Source organism: Felis catus, chromosome C1 (assembly GCF_018350175.1).
Source record: "Felis catus isolate Fca126 chromosome C1, F.catus_Fca126_mat1.0, whole genome shotgun sequence".
NCBI classification, from domain to species: Eukaryota; Metazoa; Chordata; class Mammalia; order Carnivora; family Felidae; genus Felis; species Felis catus.
The window spans coordinates 11,049,969-11,069,730 of NC_058375.1; the positions used below are offsets into that span (position 1 = coordinate 11,049,969).

Here is a 19,762-nt window from a genome sequence, read left to right on the forward strand (position 1 = left end):
ACGTGGTCTTCGTTACTGTAGTTATGCGAGTCTTGAATCGGGTAGAGTGGTTCCTCCCACTTTATTATTCTTTTTTAAAAAAATGTCTCTTGGGGTGCCTGGGTGGCGCAGTCGGTTAAGCATCCGACTTCAGCCAGGTCACGATCTCGCGGTCCGGGAGTTTGAGCCCCACGTCAGGCTCTGGGCTGATGGCTCAGAGCCTGGAGCCTGTTTCCGATTCTGTGTCTCCCTCTCTCTCTGCCCCTCCCTTGTTCATGCTCTGTGTCTCTCTGTTCCAAAAAAAATAAATAAACGTTGAAAAAAAAAATTAAAAAACAAAATGTCTCTTTACCTATTTTAATTCTTTTGCCTTTCCACACAGATTTTAGTAAAAGCTTGTCTATATATACAAAATGTCTTACTGGAATTTTCTTTATTTTTTAAAAAATTTTTTGGGGCGCCTGGGTGGCTCAGTCAGTTAAGCGTCCGACTTCAGCTCAGGTCTCGCGGTCTGTGAGTTCGAGCCCCGCGTCGGGCTCTGGGCTGATGGCTCAGAGCCTGGAGCCTGCTTCCGATTCTATGTCTCCCTCTCTCTCTGCCCCTGCCCCGTTCATGCTCTGTCTCTCTCTGTCTCAAAAATAAATAAAACCGTTAAAAAAAAATTTTTTTTAAGTTTTTTAAGTTTATTTATCTATTTTGAGAGAGACAGAGAGCATGAGAGGGGGAGGGGCAGAGAGAGAGAGGGGGGGAGAGAGAGAGAATCCCAACCAGGCTCTGTGCTGCCAGCACAGAGCCCAATTCAGGGCTCAGACCCACAAAACTGTGGGATCATAACTTGCGCCAAAATCGAGAGTCAGATGCTTAACCAACTGAGCCACCCAGGTGTCCCTCTTGCTGGAATTTTAATAGGAATTGTATATAAGCCGATAATCAGTATGAGAATTGGTATCTTTACTATATTGTCTTCCAATCCATGAACATGGTATGTCTCTCCTTTTTTTCAGGGGGTCTTTGATTTCTTCCACAAATACTCTGTCATTTTTAGCATACCAGCACTGTGCATGTTTTGCTAGATATACACTTAAATATCTTATCTTTTTTTAAATGATTATAAGTGATGTTATATTGTTGGGGCACCTGGGTGGGTCAGTTAGTTAAGCATCTGACTTCAGCTCAGTTCATGATCTCACCGTTCATGAGTTCAAGCTCTACATTGGGCTCCCTGCTGACAGCATGGAGACTGCTTGGGATTCTCTCTCTCTCCTTCTCTCTCTGCCCCTCCCCCACTCTGTCTCTCTCTCAAAATAAATAAACTTGAAAATGGTATTCTAGTGTTACTTTGGTGTCCCCATGTTCATTGACAATATAGAGAAACAATTGATTTTTGTATACTTAAGTGATATCTTGCAACTGTAACTGAGCTTTCTAGAAAGTTTTTATAGATTTGTTGGGATTTTATATATAAACAGTCATGCCATCTACAAATAAAAACAGTTTTATTTCTCCTTTCAGGACAGGAGATCTGAATACCCTTAATTTCATTTTTTTTTTTTTTTTTTGCTTTATTGCATAAAAGGGATAAGAGCAACGTAAATCTTTATACTTGCTTTTTCCTAGTTTCTGAGAGTGTTTATCATAAACTCTCAGACTTAAAAATAAGTCAGTGGACCTCCCCTTGAGGGTCTCATCCATGGTGTGGTCTCCCTACAAGGACACAGAAAACCTGTTCAGTGCACAGTCAGGGTAAAGAAAAGGAATTGCAGATTCTTCTTTATCATAACAAGGGACAGGTCTTGGGTAGTTTTATTTCTTGTCTGGCCAAGGTAGAAATAGAGATCTGTGTTTTGAACCTGAGTATGCTATTAGAAAACTATAGTAATGTTTAAAAGCTCAGGCTTTGGGGGTGCCTGGGTGGCTCAGTCGGTTGAGCATCTGACTTCAGGTCATGATCTCCCGGTCTGTGAGTTGGAGCCCCATGTCGGGCTCTGTGCTGACAGCTCAGAGCCTGGAGCCTGCTTTGGACTCTGTCTCCCTCTCTCTCTGCCCATTCCCCACTCATTCTCTCTCTCTCTCTGTCTCTCTCTCTCTCTGTCTCTCTCTCTCTCTCTCTGTGTCTCTCTCTCAAAAATAAATAAACACTTAAAAAAAATTAAAAGCACAGGCTTTGGAGATAGACAGACAGGCCTGGGTTTGAATCTCACTAAGTCACTTGCTGGTTGTATGACTTGAAGCAAATGACTTGATCTCTCTGAACTCATTTTCGCTGCCTATAAGCCACTTACCTGACAGGGTCGTTGTGAGAATTACGTGAGAAATGCACAGAAAGTGCCTGGCACGTGCTTCTAAGTAAAGGACACCACGGCCATTATTATGGGCTCATAAAATGGAGACTGAGAAGAATCCTCAAAAGTGCACAGACAGGGGCGAGACGAGGAACCGTATGGAAAAAGGAACTAAGGAGGACAATTTTTACACAGACAGGAATTGAGTTGCATTCACCGTATAAAAATAATTGACTGCCTCCCGCTCCTCAGACTTAGTTTAAGAAGTAAGTCACCACCGCCAGCCACAGTCGCACTGATTTATGAAGAATCAGCTGTGTTTCCAGAGGCACAAGCTTATATTGGCTCCCCAGAGAACAGATGACACACGAGTTGCCAAATATTTTGTGAGCAGACTTTTGATGGGTGCTTCTGTCTGCTCTTAGACAAATCCTCTTCCCAAAGCTTAAATGGATTTGGGAGAGGAGATTTGCTTTGAAAAGGGTTGTAGGGACACCGGTCCATTTTGAAGACCTGGAACCCGCAGACGTGACAGCATTTTCTAGTTTTATAAAACAAGACAAAGTGAAAAGCGCTTCTCTGCTGACTTCCTTGGGTCTTTCTGATTAGAAAAATCACCCTTGGGGACACCCGGGTGGCTCAGTCGGTTAAGCATCCGACTTCGGCTCAGGTCGTGATCTCGCAGTCCGTGGGTTCGAGTCCCGCGTCGGGCTCTGTGCTGACGGCTCGGAGCCTGGAGCCTGCTTCCGATTCTGTGTCTCCCTCTCTCTCTGCCCCTCCCCCACATGCACTCTGTCTCTCTCAAAGATAAATAAGCATTTTAAAAAATCAAAAAAAAAAAAAAGAAGAATCGCCCTTGGTTAGCTATGGTCCACGCTGAGGAATAATTCAACAGTCAATTTATAGTTCATGTTATCTGTGCTACTATAGGTCATTCCCCTAAACAAAGTTCAGAAATCCATATTAATAAAAAGCCTTCTTCAAAATTAGGCAGAGGGCACAGCCAGCAAATAAAAATGATTGTTTTACTTACCTGGGTAAGTCCTAAAGGCAGTCATACTTCTCGAGATTTAGACTCAACTGGCCAGGCTGACAGATTGTTCTGGTCATCGATGTCCTTCTATGTTGCCACCATTCACTTTTTCTGATAACAGAAGGCAGTTACGTGCTTATTGTTTTAAAAAAAAAACTGGGAGAAAGCAAAGTGTAAGGGAGAAAATAAAAATCACGTGTAATCCTCTGGCTCAGGGAAAAATCAATATTGATATTTGCAGGGTTTCGCCCTGCAGACCTTTTTCTGTATCCTGTAAGGAGTTTGGTTCCCCGACGGCAATAGGAAGCCTGTGTTGGCGGGGCCAGGTTTTCCCACTGTTATCGCTCATTCCTTCCACAAATATTTACCTGGAGCCTCAGCCCTGAGGCAAACCTGGGGATAAGGCAATGGCAGAATCAGGCATGGTCCGTGCAATCAGAAAGCTGCCAGGAGAGAGACACAGAAGTCAGGGGATCCCACAGAGGCATATGTTGTTTTATTCACACTGGGGCGCTAAAGAAAAGGAACATGGAGGATAAGGACAACTTAATGGAGAAGGGGGAAAGGGAAGGACATGTGCAAAGGCCCTGGGGTAGAGGAGCGTATTGTGAGCCCAAGGGACTGAGAGAAAACCAGTGTGTTCAGAAGGAAGAGTGGGAAGGAAGAGAGCTTAAGAAATGAGTAGGCCTCCTTCAGGCCACCCTGTCTGAAGAGTATGGGAAGAAACTGGGGTATTCTGAGCAAGGGAGGCGACCTCCATTTTGGAAATTTTGAAACGACCAGCCTGGCTGCCACACACAGACTAGCAACGAGGGGCTCCGTTCAGAATCTCCCCTCTCGCATTTCACACCGTTCAAAAGCCTCCGCCTTGCTCATTTCAGACATAAACCTCGCGAATTTTAGTTTGTGTGATTGGCTGTGGCCTGTGAGCTGTGATTTTTGGAGTTTAGAGCTGTTACCCAGACTCCGCTGAGAAAGGGGCTCAGTTCTTCCAGAGTGAAGAAATCCTGCCAGCCCGTAGTTGTCGAATTTTCCGCACGTGTCCGAGTGCTTGTGAAACGTGAACCCCTAGACATGCTGCCCCGCTGGGAATCTTCACATGAGACACGCTCCCCAGACTCAGGTCGGGAGTGGGGTCCCGTGGAGATGGCTCCAGGATCGTGCTTTCAGCGCCCTCCCTCTCTCTCCTCGGCCACCCGTGGCTCCCCCCTCGTGATGCTGTGGGAGCCCCTGTGTCGACGGAGGAGCGTGCATGCTGTTCCAGTGAACTCTGTTTAGAGGCGAGGAGAAGGAAGAGCTCAACAGTGGGCAGCCGACCCACCCCAGCCCCTCCCCGAGAACTCACCCGGCCACACTGGGGAGGTTTCTCAATCCCCTCCAACACCGAGCTATGGAACAGCCCAAGGCAGCGCAGCGCTGTGGCTGGGAGGGTGGGGGGTGAAGGAGCAGAGCAAAGGACCGAAATAATGGGGGGGGGGGGGGAAGGAATGCTTGCTCCGCCCTGGCCTGTCCGCCCTGGGTGCACAGCGCCCTACCAGCTGGCTCCTTCCCGATGGGAACAGTCTCGCGTGTTGCACCCCCTTCTCGCGGGGGATCTCAGGATCACGGAGCCAGACGGATCTAACACACACCCCAGCACCCAGACAGCCGGTTGACGCTTGTCCCTTTGGCTCCTGCCAGTTCTGGGCTGCCTCTTGGAAAAGAACCATCATCATGAGTTCGAGCCCCATGATGGGCTGTCTGCTGTCAGCACAGAGCCTGCGTCCGATCCTCTGTACCCCCCTTCTCTTTCCCTCCCCTGCTTATGCTCTCTCTCTCTCTCTCCTCTCAAAAATAAAATAAACATAAAAAAAACAACCATCAGAGCCTACATCGTATTCTTGTTTATTATTATTAAACAAGGCTGCGGTGATCGTCCCCTCGTTTACGTCATTTCACAGACGTGTGGGTGTATCTGCTGTGTCAAAGGCCACGAACATGTGTGCCTCTGATGGGCGTCTCCAAATAGGCCACCAGGGGTCCACCGACGTGGTGTCCTGCCAGGATGGATGCCTGTTTCCCAACCCTCCCCGGTGCGTGTTGTCTACCGATTGGATCTCCACTGACCTAACAGTGGAGACACATCGCGCCCGTGTCATTCCAATTTGTGCTTCTCTTATGAGCGAACCCCTGCATGTTGAGAGACGGGGTGACAGGTGGACCTGGTCCGGAGAAGCATTCTCACCCCTGCTCAGAAATCCCCTGAAGATCACAGCCCGGGCACAGAGCGGGTCTCCTCAGTCCTCGGGAAACTCTTCCCTCCCCTGTTGGAGAGCTGGCAGCCAGAACCCGGGGCCGGTCTCATCGATCACTTCCCACCACAGCCATTTATGAACCTACCTTCCCTCCGGCAGGTGGAGGGCTTCCAGGGGGGATAAAGCTCGTAGAAAAGGGCTGATCGCATTTTGCTCGCTTTTTAAAAAACTTTTATTTTTTATCGCGGCAAAGCGCACATGACACAGAAGTTTCCATCTTGCCATTTCTTCAGAGTACAGCTCAGCGGCATCAAATGCATTTACCTGGTGCAGCCATCACCCCCTTCCGCCTCCAGAGCTCCCCGTCTTGCAAAACCCTGTCCCCCTCCGCCAGCCCCGGCCACCACCCTTCTGGTTTCTGTCTGTGTGAATCTGACCGCGGTAGGTGCTCATGTAAGTGGACTCAGACAGCTTCTGCCCTCTTGTGGTTCATCCGTGGCGTATATTCCATGGCGTGTTTTCAGCACATTTTGCTTATCGGCTCCTCTGTCAGTGGATGCCCGGGTTGTTTGCACCTCTGGGCTGTTGTAAATAACGTCATGAACATGGGCGTACAGATAGCTCTTCAAGCCCTTGCTCTCCATTCTTTTGGATGTATACCCAAAGGTGGGCTTGATGGGTCGCACGATAATTCTATTCTTAATTTTTTGAGGAACCACCATATTGTTTTTCACATCAGCTGCACCTTTTTACATTCCCACCGACGGGGCACAAGGTTCCACTCTCTCCACATCCTCGTCAACATTTGTTTTATCCTGGTTTTGTTTTGTTTTGTTTTGTTTTTAGTTTATTTGTTTATTTTGAGAGAGGGGTGGGGGGAGGGGGAGAGAGAGAATCTCAAGCAGGCTCCGAGCTGTCAGTGCGGAGCCTGACGCGGGGCTCGATCCCCTGAACCGTGAGATCGTGACCTGAGCCAAAATCGAGAGTCGGATGCTTCACCGACGGAGCCTCCCAGGCGCCCCTTATCCTGTTTTTCTGATAGTAGCCATTCCAATGGACGTGAGGCAGAAGATCACAATCTTTTCGACAACACAAATGATACAAACAGCTACAGCATGCATTCGTAGACTACTTTACCTCCCATGACTTTATACATATTGTACATCCTGAGTATGTATGCAGAAAATTACATTCTCCAAAAAAAAAAAAAAACAAACCCTGTGGTGTAGGAACTGCTGTTATCACTGTTATCCTCATTTAAAGATGTGCAAATGGGACGCAGAAAGGTCAAGTGAAAAATCACACAGCTGGTCACAGGGGAGGTGGGGGCCAAGTTTCAGATTCCGGGTTGTCTGACTCAGCAGTTCCAGAGAGAAGAAGTTTCATTCCTTGAGTGTAAATTTAGCTTTGGGAATATCTGAAATTCCTTCCGAGTTCCCTGGAATATCAAAGTAGCTCACTAAGCTAGGGAGGTTCCATCGGGTGAAATCCAGAGTGAGGACTGTCCGTGAAACACGACGTGCATATTCTTGTGATTGTCCTTCACGCGACTAGCTGGGGTGGCGCCCTCCAGTGGGGGGTTCATGTGGGGACGGAATGTTGACGCGGCACCCACTGATCAGGAGCGTGGGGGTTGTGAATTGAAGCCCCCCACAAGAATCCTCTCGGGGGGTCAGGGAGCTCCTCAGAGAAGGCCAGACTTGAGCTGCCTCTTTATTTATTTCTTTTTTTTTAATTTTTTTTTTAACGTTTATTTATTTTTGAGACAGAGAGAGACAGAGCGTGAACAGGGGAGGGGCAGAGAGAGAGGGAGACACAGAATCTGAAACAGGCTCCAGGCTCTGAGCTGTCAGCACAGAGCCTGACGCGGGGCTTGAACTCACGGACTGTGAGATCATGACCTGAGCCGAAGTCCGACGCTCAACCGACCAAGCCACCCAGGCGCCCCGAGCTACCTCTTTAAAAAATTTTTTTTTCAACTTTTATTTATTTTTGGGACAGAGAGAGACAGAGCATGAACGGGGGAGGGGCAGAGAGAGAGGGAGACACAGAATCTGAAGCAGGCTCCAGGCTCTGAGCCATCAGCCCAGAGCCTGACGCAGGGCTCGAACTCACGGACTGCGAGATCGTGACCTGGCTGAAGTCGGACGCTTAACCGACTGAGCCACCCAGGCGCCCCGTTTTGTTTTGTTTTTTTTAATTTTTTTTTTTTTTTTTCCCGAGCTACCTCTTTAAAGAGAAGCCTGGGGAGGCCTGGGTGGTTCAGTCTGTTAAGTGTCTGACTCTTGATCTCAGTTCAGGTCTTTTTTTTTTTTTTTTAAGTTTTTTAATTTATTTTGAGAGAGAGAGAAAGGAGGAGGGGCAGAGAGAGAGAGAGAGAGAGAGAGAGAGAGAGAATCCCAAGCAGTCTCTGCACTGTCAGCACAGAGCCCGACACGGGGCTCAAACTCACGAATTGTGAGCTCATGACCTCAGCTGAAACCAAGAGTCGGATGCTTAACCGACTGAGCCACCCAGGCACCCCTCACCTCAAGGTCTTGATCTCACGGTCATGGGATCAAGCCATGTGTCAGGGTCTGCCCTGAGGGTGGAGCCTTCTTGAGATTCCTTCTCTCTCTCTCTCTCTCTCTCTCTCTCTCTCTCCCTCCCGCCCCTGCTTGCACTGGAAGGAAGGAAGGAAGGAAGGAAGGAAGGAAGGAAGGAAGGAAGGAAGGAAGGAAGGAAGGAAGGAAGGAAGGACGGACAAGGAAAGACAAGGAAAGACAAGGAAGTCTGGGGATTTTCCAGACAGAGCAAGTAGGAAAGGACACCCCCGGTGTTGAAAAAGCATGTGCAAAGGTCCGGAGATGTTTGGGGAACAGTTTGGCTTGGGAGAAAAGGACGAAATGGCATGTTGGTGGTGACATTGCAAAATGGAAGCCAGGCTAAGCATGTGAAGAGGAACCTCCCCCTCACCAAAAGGCTTTTAAGCTGGGGAGGAGTTGGTGATCTTTGTTATTTGGGTGGGAGAAGAGCAGACGGAGTGGCCCCGGGACAGAGCAGTCAAGTGCGTGACCTTACCCCACCGGGCGGCCGGTTCAGAGCCTGGCTCCGCTCTCGTGGGCTGGAGGGTCTCGGACAAGTTATGCAGCTGTTCTCGGCTGCCGTCTTTGTATACGTGCCCTGGGGGTGGTTGCAGGGACCGCGTTTTGAGAGTGAATCACTGTCAAGGGCTTAGATCAGTGCCTGGTGTTGTTAGTACCGTACTAAATGTGGGCCATTGTATTTGTGTTCTATTTACAACACAGGGGGATGATCTCCCGGTTTTGTACTTCGAAGTTGGGGTGGACTCAGCTGGTTTCTCTGTCCCTGGGCCCCCAGGTCAAAATCAAGGTGCTCAGCGGACCTGGGCTCTTCCAGAGTCTCCAAGGAGAATCTGCTCCCGGATCTGTTCGGGTGCTTGGCGCAAGTTAACCTGTGCTGTTACGGACCGAGGTCCCCTTTCCGGGCTGGCTGTCAGCGGAAGTGGTTCCCAGCCCAGGAGGCCGCCCGCATTCCGGGCTTGTGGGCCCCTTCACCTTCAAAGCCAGCAGCATTGGCTCAAGGCCTTTTCATGCTTCAAATCTCTCAGATCCCTGGGGTGCCTGGGTGGCTCAGTCGGTTAAGCGCCCGACTTCAGCTCAGGTCACGATCTCGCAGTTCATGAGTTCGAGCCCCGCGTTGGGCCTTGTGCTGACGGCTCGGAGCCTGGAGCCTGCTTTGGATTCTGCGTCTCCCTCTCTCTCTGCCCCTCCCCACTTCACTCACACTCTCTCAAAAATATTTTTAAAAAAAGAAAACCAACAGATCCCTCTGATCCCCTGTTCTGACTCATCTGTCCAACTCCAGCCAGAGAAAGTTCTTTGCTTTTTTTTATTTTTTTATTTTTTTTATTAAAAAAAAATTTTTTTTTTCAACGTTTATTTGTTTTTGGGACAGAGAGAGACAGAGCGTGAATGGGGGAGGGGCAGAGAGAAAGGGAGACACAGAATCAGAAACAGGCTCCAGGCTCTGAGCCATCAGCCCAGAGCCCGACGCGGGGCTCGAACTCACGGACCGCGAGATCGTGACCTGGCTGAAGTCGGACGCTTAACCGACTGCGCCACCCAGGCGCCCCTAGAAAGTTCTTTGCTTTTAAGGGTTCATGGGATTAGATTAGTCGCACCGGGACAGTCCAGGATGCTCTCCCTCTCTTAAGATCACAGACTAGTAACCTTTACATCTGCACAGTCCCTTGTGCCCTGTAGCAGAGCATCCTCGCAGGATCCAGATCTGGGGCGTAGATCTCTTTTGGGGACCATTCTGCCCACTGAAGTCAATCCTGCCTCTCACCTGCACTGTTGCCATGGGGAGGGTGTGGTGTCACGGGGCTTGTTGGAGAGCTTTTTGGAGGAACTAGTGGGGACAATGTCAGGAGCCCTGGAGAGGGGTGGTCCGTGGGCTGCGCGTGTGACGACGCCATTACCGTCATTACGGAGAGGGTTTAGGGGACAGGAGGAGGCAGGAGGCAGGAGGTGAGCGTGTCAGCATCCACGGGCAGGTGGGCACAGGGAGGCCTGGGGATGAGCTAGGGGTTGAAAATACACGTCGGAGAATTAGGGCTCTGCAGCGGCCCCGCGGGAAGGAGAGGGAGCCAGCCCTAGAGTGGAATCCTCAGGAGCCGTGCGAGCTGGGGGCAGGTGAAGGGAGAGGCGCCAGCGTGGAGGCCTAGAAGCAGCCACGGCAGCGGCAGAGCCAGAGGCCGCGGCCGGGCCGGAGAAGCGAGCAGTAACGTGTCCGTAACGCAGCGAGGGCTCGCTCGGTGCCCGGCCCCGTCCTCGGCACGTCCGTGCGTGTTAACTCATTTCATCCTGACGATCGGCATCCCTACGAGGCAGGCACTATCGTTTCCCCCATTTTACAGATGAGGAATTTGGGGTCACACAGGGCGGGTCGGAGGCTGGAAACCACCCTCAGGCAGGCTGATTTTAGGAACCAGCCTCTTCCTGAGGCCTCACCCCTCCACGGGGCTTTCCCAGGAGGACCTGGGCGGGAGGCTCTCTGTGACAGAGGGAAGCAGAGACATTTCCCCTTCCCTTCTCCTCCCAGACTCACGTCTCGCCAGAGCCTAGCTGTTTCCCCATATCCTCATTCTTCTGGAAACCCCAGTTTTCACTCTTTCTGCACTATGTCTCTTTCTCGAGACAGTAAGGGGGATGTGCTGGGGGGGGGGGGGGATGCACTGGCCAAGACCCAAAAGGTAAAAAAAATAGATCACACACACACACACACACACACACACACACACACACACACACTGACGCAGACCCCACTTAACTGAAAAAATGTTATCCTACTACCTTGAAAGTTCCTCCCAACGGTACCTTTTGTCAGTCCTATGTAGCACAGCGGATCAAACCCACTTTTGCAAGGGAAGCAACCAGAGAGCAGCAAGAGACTCGCCCCAGAAGATACAAGAAGGAGACCCTCAGTGAGCCAGGACCAGACCAGGCGGGGTGACAGCAAGGCCACTCTGATCCCCTTGGCAGCTGCAGGAAGGGGACTTGAAGGCCATGCCGGAGAGCTGCTCACTGCTGGAACTCTGGGTCCTGGCAGGGAGCAAAGGGCCGTCCAGAGTGGGTGCTTCATGAAGGGACACCGACAGAGGCAGTCAGGCTTAAAGAAACCAGCCAGGATGGTGTGGCACCCAGAGCCACTGAGAGTGAGGAGCTGTCCCCACCCCCCCAGACCCGAAGGGTGAAGGGGTTACATCTCCTGGAATCCCCAACGGCAGCTGCGGCTTCTGGCGGAGGGTTGGACCCAGCCCATGGTGTCCCCACAGGGAGGGAGCAAGGGGAATAAATACCCCAACCTCTCTCTGCCCTGCTCAGATCTCTGATCCCCCACTGGCCAGACCCAACCAGAAACCAGAGACAAGGAGCCCATCAGCCCATGATGCAGCCCCACGGCCGGCCTGCTGGGGCAGAGGGCCAGGGGGAGAGGGTGGGCGAGGATTGGAGGGCAAGTGGAGGATGTGACAGGGCACAGAAGGTGAGGACCTAGAAGGCTGTTAATGAATGAAAAGCCAAGCACCAGGGACCGGTGGCTGGGGAGCCTGAAGACAGCAGCATGTGACCAGACTGGGCCGACCTGAGGACAGAGTGTGAGGGTGGCAGGGAGACAGGGACAGAGGTGGAGTTGGAGGAGGTGGTGGGCCAGGCCAGGGCAGGTGAAGGGGACTGCCCACGTGGAGTGGGTGAGGGAGCAGAGGTCACGAGGAATCAAAGAGGAAGGGGGGGAGGGTGAGGAAGATGGGGGTCAGGAGGTCGTGCTCTGAGACTGGGTTTCCGAGTTCCAGAAGATGAAGGTTGAGAACTGGCTCTGAAGGAAGGTTCCAGATACATCAGGAGCTTTGCGGCAGGCTAACGGCTTCTCAGGGAGGCTTCCTCAAAGCCCAGTGGTCACCAGAGCAGATGTTTGTGATTAGTAGATTTGTCGAAGTCTCAGTATTTTATGGACTCACTAAATACTTTTAAAAGGTATTTAAAATGCAGGACACTTTTTTTTTTAAATATTTTAGGAAAGATCATCTCTTTCCTCATTTGAATTGCCTTAATTTTTTAAACAGTTGTTAATGTTTATTTATTTTGAGAGAGAAAGAGAGCACGTGTGCAAGCAGGGGAGGGGCAGAGAGAAAGAGGGAGAATCCCAAGCAGGCTCTGCACCATCAGCACAGAGCCCAACGTGGGGCTCCAGCCCATGAACCACGAGATCATGACCTGAGCCAAAATCAAGAGTCAGATGCTTAACCAACTGAGCCCCCAGGCACCCCTGCAGGAGACTTTTTTTTTTTTTAAATGCATGGCCCATATTCAGTTCCACCCCACTCCTCTCTCACTATTAAATCACTGTCTACTCTCGGGGCACCTGGGTAGCTCAGTTGGTTAAGATCCAACTTCAGCTCAGATCATGGGTTCATGAGTTCAAGCCCCACGTCAGGCTCTGTGCTGACAGCTTAGAGCCTGCAGCCCGCTTGGGATTCTGTGTCTCCCTCTATCTTTGCCCCTCCCCTGCTGGTGCTCTGTCTCTCTGTGTCTCAAAAGTAAATAAATAAACATTATATAATGTAATTAATTAATCACTGTCTACTCTGAAAAGCATAGGGGACAGGTCAAGGGCACAGATCTTGGTCCCAGAAGTGCCACGTGCATCTTGATGTTGGGTGAGACACTTCGTCTTAGCCACGTTTAAAACTGCCGTGAAACATAACGTTTACCATCTGAACTGTTTGTTAAGCGTACGGATTAGCAGCGTTAAGTGCATTCATGCTGTTGTATAACCAACCGGAACTTTCTCATCTTGCGACACTGAGGCTCTATGCCCATTAAACCGTCAAACAATTCCCAGTTTCCCCCTCCCCCTAGGCCCTGGCAGCCGCCGTCTTACTTTCTGTTTCTGTGAGCTTGGCAACTCTAGGTACTTCGTACTGGTAGGATCATACAGCCGTCGCCTACTTACGACTGGCTTATTTCACTCGGCGTAATGTCTTCAACGTCTGGCCGCGTTGTAGCGTGCGTCGGCATGTCCTTCCTCTTTAAGGCTGAATAATATTCCATTTTATGTACACGGCACATTTTGCTTATCCGCCCGCTTCTCAGTGGACCCTGGGTTGTTTCCACCTCCCCGCTGTTGGAGTAGAGTCGTGAACACGGGTGTACAAATCTCTCTTCAAGCCCTTGCTTTTCGTTCTTTTGGATGTTTACCCAAAAGTGGGCTTGATGGATCTTATGATGATATTAGTCTTAATTTCTTTAAAGTGGATTTATTTATTTTGAGAGAGAGAGAGAGAGAGAGGGCGAGCGTGAGCGTGGGGGAGGGGCAGAGAGACAGGGAGAGAATCCCAAGCAGGCTCCATGCTGTCCGCACAGAGCCCGATGCAGGGCTCAGTCTCATGAACGGTGAGATCATGATCTGAGCCAAAGTCAAGAGTCAGATGCTTATCCAACTGAGTCGCCCAGTGGCTCACACCCAGTGTGAGTAGCGGAACAGCTCAGCAGGACGGAGCTCATACATTCAGTCTATATTAGCAGCAGGGCTTCTGTCCAGTAATAGCTTTTAGCAAATCTCCAAGGAAGCGGAGGGTCTCATATTATAAGATAGTCCCAGGAAGCACTCTCTTGGCCCAACCTGTGGCAGAGGCTCCTCCCACTTTTAGGGAGTCATTCAAAACTTCCTGCTTCCTTTGATTTCTTAGTAATGGCCAGGCAGCTACTGAGGAATGGAGAGGAACGAGGCTCGGGAAAAGGAAAACAAAATGCAGCACATAGAATTTCTCTCCTCGATGGGTTATCCAGGGTTCATGGAGCGTAGGGATCAGTGGGTATGGGGATGACCATGACGTGAGTGGAATTTCCCAAAGAACTAACGTGCTGTAGTGTGTTTTTTAAAAAATGCTTTCTTTTTTTAGAACGGATTGAGGTTTATAGGAAATTGAGCAGATAGCGTACAAAGTTCCCGTATACCCGCCCCCAGCACACACAGAGCTTCCCCTGTTATTAACATCTTGCTTTCACATGGGACATTTGTTACCACTGACAAACCAATATTGATATGTTGTCACTAACTAAAGTCCATAGTTGACATTAGGCATTGCATATTCTGTGGGTTTCGGCCCATGTCTGATAAGTACCCACCACCGCAGCGTCATACAGAATAGTTTCACCACCCTGAACCCCCTGTGTTCCACATGTTCATCCCGCCCCACATCCACTAGAGCCCCTGGAAACCACTGACCTCTTTACTGTCTCTATATAGTTTTACTTTTTTCAGAATTTCATGTGGTTGAAGTTATACACTCTGTGGCCTTTTCAGACTGGCTTCTTGCACCAAGTGATGTGCATTTGCATGGTTCCTCTGTGTCTTTTTCTGGCTCGGTAGCTCATTTCTTTTCATCACTGACTTTTATTTCATTGTGTGGATGTATCACAGTTTGCTTATCCATTCGCCTTTTAAAAGACATCTTGGTGGCTTCAGTTTTAGGGATAACGATGCTATAAACATGTGTCCAAAGTAAATGAGTCTTAAAATTCAACAATAAGGAAACAAACAACCCAATTTAAAACTGGGCAAAAGATATGAACAGACACCTTACCCAAGAAGATCTACAGATGTCAATAAGCTTATGAAAAGATGCTGACCATCATGTATCATTTAAGGAATTGCAAATAAACACAGGCTATCTTTTCATTTATTTGGATCTTCTTTGATTCTTTCATCAATATTTTATAGTTTTCTTCATATATATCTTTACATATTCTGTTAGACTTCTACCTAAGTCTGTCTGTCTGGTCTTTCACTCTTTCTTAATCTATCTTCCTTCCTTCCCTCCTTCCTCCCTCCCTCCCTCCCTTTCTTTCTTTCTTTCTTTCTTTCTTTCTTTCTTTCTTTCTTTCTTTCTTTCTTTCTCTTTTTTTTTCTCTTCTTTTCTTTCTGCTGCTAATGTAAATGGTGTTGTGTTTTTCACTTCCGATTCCAGTTGTTCATTTCTGGCATATAGGAAAGCAACTGACTTTTGTATATTAATTTTGTATCCTACGACCTTGCTATAATTGCTTACTAGTTCTAGGAGTGTTTTTGTTGATTCATGGGGATTTTCTACATAGGCAGTCATGTCATCGGCAAATAGAGACAGTTTTATTTCTTCCTTTCCAATCTGTATACCTTTTATTTCCTTTTCTTGTCTTATTGCCTGCCCTGGCTAGGACACAGTACCGTGTTAAAAAAGAAGTGTGAAAGAGGACATCCTTATCCTGTTCCTGATCTTAATGAGAAGGTTTCTAGTTTCTCACCATTAAGTACGATGTTAGCTTTAGGGTTTTTGTAGATGTTCTTTATCAAGTTGAGGAAGTTCCCCTCTATTCCTAATTTGCCACAAGTGTGTGTGTGTGTGTGTGTGTGTGTGTGTGTGTGTGTGTGTGTGTGTGTGTGTAATCACAGATGGCTGTTGGATTTTGTCAAATGCTCTTTCTTCACCTGGCTACGATCATGTGGCTTTTCTTCTCTAGCCTGTTGAGGTGATGGACTGCATTAATTGATTTTCAAATGCTGAACCAGCCTTGCTTAGCTGAAATGAATCCCACTTGCTTGTGGTGTATACATTGTTGGATTGGATTTGCTAATATTTCGTTGAGGATGTTTCATCTGTGTTCATGAGAGATACTGGTCTAAAGTTGTCCCTTCTTGTAATATCTTTATCTGGTTTTGGTATTAGACTAATGTCCTCACAGAATGAGTTAGGAAGTGTTTCTTCTCCTTCGATTTTCTGAAAGAGGTTGTAGAGAACTAGTATCGTTTTTTCCTTAAGTGTCTGATGGAATTCACCAGTGAACCCATCTGAACCTGGTGCTTTCTGTACCAGGAACGAGGTGCTTTCTGGAAAGTTATTCATTATTGATTAAAATTCTTTAATAGATATGGGCCTATTCAGGTTATTTATTTCTCCTTGTATGAGTTTTGGTACCTTGTATCTTTCAAGGAGTTGGTCAGCTTCATCTAAGTTATCAAATTTGTGGGCGTAGAATTGTTTATAATATTCCTTTGTTATCTTTAATATTTATGTGATCAGTAGTGAACCTCTCTCTTTCATTTCTGGTTTTAGTAACTTGTACCCTCTCTCTCTTGTTCTTGGTTAGCCTGCTAGAGGCTTGTCAATTTTACTGATCTTTTCAAAGAATCAACTTTTGGTTTCACTGATGTTTCTCTATTATTTTCCTGTTTTTTATTTCATTCATTTCTGTCTGAATTTTTGCTTCATTTCTTCTGTTTGGGTGAGGCTTTCCCAAGGTGAAAGCTTAGATTATTGATTTGAAGTCTTTCTTCTTTCCCAATGTATGCATTCCATGCTATAAACTTCCCTCTTAGCCCTGCTTTCACTGAATCCCACAAATTCTGATAAGTTGTATTTTCATTTGCATTTACTTTCATTTCATTTAGGTAATTTTTTTTTTAATTTTTCTTGAGGCTTCTCCTTGACCCACAGACTGTTTAGAAGTGTGTCGTTTAATCTCCAAATATTTTGTAATTTTTGGTTATTTTTCTGCTATTGATTTCTAGTCTGATTCCATTGTAGGCTGAAGGCATGCTGTGTAGGAGTTCTGTCCTTTTAAATTTGTTATGGTTTGTGGCCCAGAATGGGGTCTATCTTGGGGAACGTTCCATGTGAGCGTGAGAACAACGTGCATTTTGTTGCTGTTTGGTGAAATTGTCTGTGCCTGTCAATTAGATCTAATTGATTAACGGTGTTGTTCAGTTCAGCTTTATCCTTACTAACTTTCTGCCTGCTGGATCTGGCCATTACTGAAGTCTCTAACTCTCATAATGAATTTGTCTATTTCTCCTTGAACCTCTATCAGTTTTTGCCTCATTTATTCTGATGGTTCATCGTTAGGCACATACAATTAAGGATTGTTATGTCTTCTTGGAGAACTGACTCCTTTATCATCATATCCTTGTACTTCTCTTTATCCCTGAGAATACTCCTGGCTCTGAAGTCTTTTCCGTCTGAAATTAATATAGTTACTCCTGCTTTCTTTCTGCATTTCAATATTTTGAGTGCCCAAGTGTATGATAAAAATTTGTAAAGTGAGTAAGAACACAGATATTTGGATCAAGCAAATCCGAGTAGAAGCCAGGGTAGTCATGCTGGGTAACTCTGTACAAATGTAATCATTCTGTGCCTCAGTTTCCTTATCTACAAAATAGAGAACTATCCCTTTGGGCTGTTATGTAGATGACAGGAGAGCACTTAGCACATTTCCTGGCATGCAATGTTTAATTAATATAGTCTATTAATACAAGCTGTTGTATTGCTATATAACAGCATAACATAAGCAATTAGTCTATTATTGATACAAGTGACTGGTTATTATTGCATTTTGAGACTTCACTGTCGATTTCTAAGTGCAAGTACTCTTTGTATGAAAGTTGGATGAGGCACTCCAGGAGGATACATTTAAATGTTTATTTATTTATTTTGAGAGAGAGAGAGAGAGAGAGAGAGAGAAAACACACAGGTGCGTCCAAGCAGGGGAGGGGCAGAGAGAGAAGAGAGAATCCCATGCAGGCTCCACAGTGTCAGCACAGAGCCCCATGCGGGGCTTGATCTCACGAACCGTGAGATCATGTCCGGAGCTGAAATCAAGAGTTGGACGCTCAACCGACTGAACCACCCACGCGCCCCACGAGAAGATAAATTTAGAAAATAATTGCAAAGTCGCAGGCTGAAGTGGATGTCTCATAGGCAGTGTCCTGAAAAGAGAAAGGCTTCACGTATGCCCTGCAGCCACAGTCCAGAGCCCCACGGCCAGGGGAATATGGTATTTCCTTCTGGCCACTGGGCCCTGCTCGGTCTTCTGATCAAAGCGAAATTATAGCAGAGCCTTCTGCCCTCCACTGCCAATTCACAGACACACCGTCTGGGGTCCCTCTCTTTTTGGAAATGTAATCACACCAGGCCTCCTATTAAAAAGTAGATCATTGGGGCACGTGGGTGGCTCGGTGAGTCAAGTGTCCGACTCTGGATCCCAGCTCAGGTTTTGATCTCAGCCATGAGCTCAAGCCCCGCAGTGGGCTCCACGCTGGGCATGAAGCCTACTTACAAAAAAAAAAAAAAAAAAAAAAAAAAAAGGGTAGATCATCTTCGATTGGATAAATTCTGAGTAGCTTTTAAGAAGCAATAGAAATAGCTAATCACATGGGAAAATCTTCATTGCACACCAAGGTTTTCTAAAGGTAGTTATAAAACTAGGTGATGTGCTGTGATCTCAATTTTCTTTCAACTTTTTCACAAGATTGTAAGCACAGACAGAAGACTAGAAGGATGTTCACGGCGCCTGGCTCTGGGGGGATGGGAGCCTAGGTGATTTTCATGTCTTCTTTGTGTTTTTTTTTCCAGTTCTCATTTTCTGTAATATTTTTTGAAATGTTATTTTTTTAACGAGTTGAACACAAAATTAATGAACGCCAATCACTAGGAACACCCCCCCCTCCCCCCCGTTTGAAATGTTATTTTTTTAATGAGTTGAACACAAATTAATGAACGCCAATCATTAGGAACACCCCCCCTCTTCCCCCCCCGTTTAACTCTATGTACTTTATTCCATGAACTTGGTGCTTTCCTTACAGGAAGGTGGACAGCGGTCACTGGCCAAGTGACCTTTCTGGTTGGGGTGTGGGGCCATTTTTGCTTTCTGTCCTGCCGTTCGGGACGACCAAAAGCATACCTATGTGGGGTCAGGGATATAGAAAGTGGCCGATTCCCTGGCCAGACACGTGCTCATCCAGACCCCACAGGGTTCCCTTTGCCTCCGTGCTGCCGGATCCCCAGCCAACAACTTGGCCACCTGCTCTGGGTCTGGAGTCAGAGAGAAGACATACCCCAGCCCCACCAGACACTATCCATGTGACCTTGGCCGGGTCGCTATCTTCCCTGACTCTACCTGTCATCGTTTTTAAATGAGGGCTGTGGTGAGCAGCCAGCCAGGCGAGGCGCTTAGCACCTTCTGATACCCAGTGCTCAGCAGTAAATGTGAGGGGCCCCTGCCGGTCATTCTTGTTTTCTTGGTCACAGCCTCCTCCCTTATGTGTTTCAGTCTCCCGACATCGACAACCATCATGCGCTCATTGAATATAATGAGGCCGAGGACAGCTTTGTTCTCCAGGACTTCAATTCCAGAAACGGCACCTTCGTCAACGAGTGCCACATTCAGAATGTGGCCGTGAAGCTGCTACCCGGAGACATCCTGAGATTTGGGTCTGGAGGGCTGACCTACGAGCTGGTCATCGAAAACCCATCCTCGGTGAGTTCAGACCCCTGTGCGTCCGAAGGGTGGTCCTTGTCCGCCGCGCGCCCCTCGGATCTCACGCCACGCACACCGGTGACGCTGACCGACTGGACCCCGGCAAGGTTCACACCTATCCCGGTGGATCCTGGCGGGGCGTGAGTCCTCGCGCCCTCTTCTGGGCATTTCCTGGAATGACATGTAAATTTTGCACCGTGGCAAGCCCAGAACTAAGCGTAGCGTTTTGCTGAAAATGCAAAGCTTGATCAGGGCAGATGGAAGGCAGGATGCGCTTTTGAAACCTCAGAGATGGATGCTTCTTTTTAGGCAGATCAGCCGTCTGCAGCTTCCTCGCTCTGTGCCCCCGAGCAGGGTTCTTTCTAGGCCTGGGTCTCGGGC

The 19,762-nt window shown here is 48.0% G+C and overlaps 1 protein-coding gene across 14 annotated transcripts in view; it reads left to right on the forward strand.

The window, feature by feature from the left end:
- Positions 1-19,762, forward strand: part of FHAD1 (forkhead associated phosphopeptide binding domain 1) — a 122,661-nt gene that overhangs the window by 4,480 nt on the left and 98,419 nt on the right. For all 14 annotated transcript variants that reach the window (XM_045035121.1, XM_023258154.2, XM_045035124.1 and 11 more), the window contains one exon: positions 19,175-19,381. In XM_045035121.1, the coding sequence (XP_044891056.1) occupies positions 19,175-19,381 (207 nt within the window). The remainder of the gene's footprint in view (positions 1-19,174; positions 19,382-19,762) is intronic.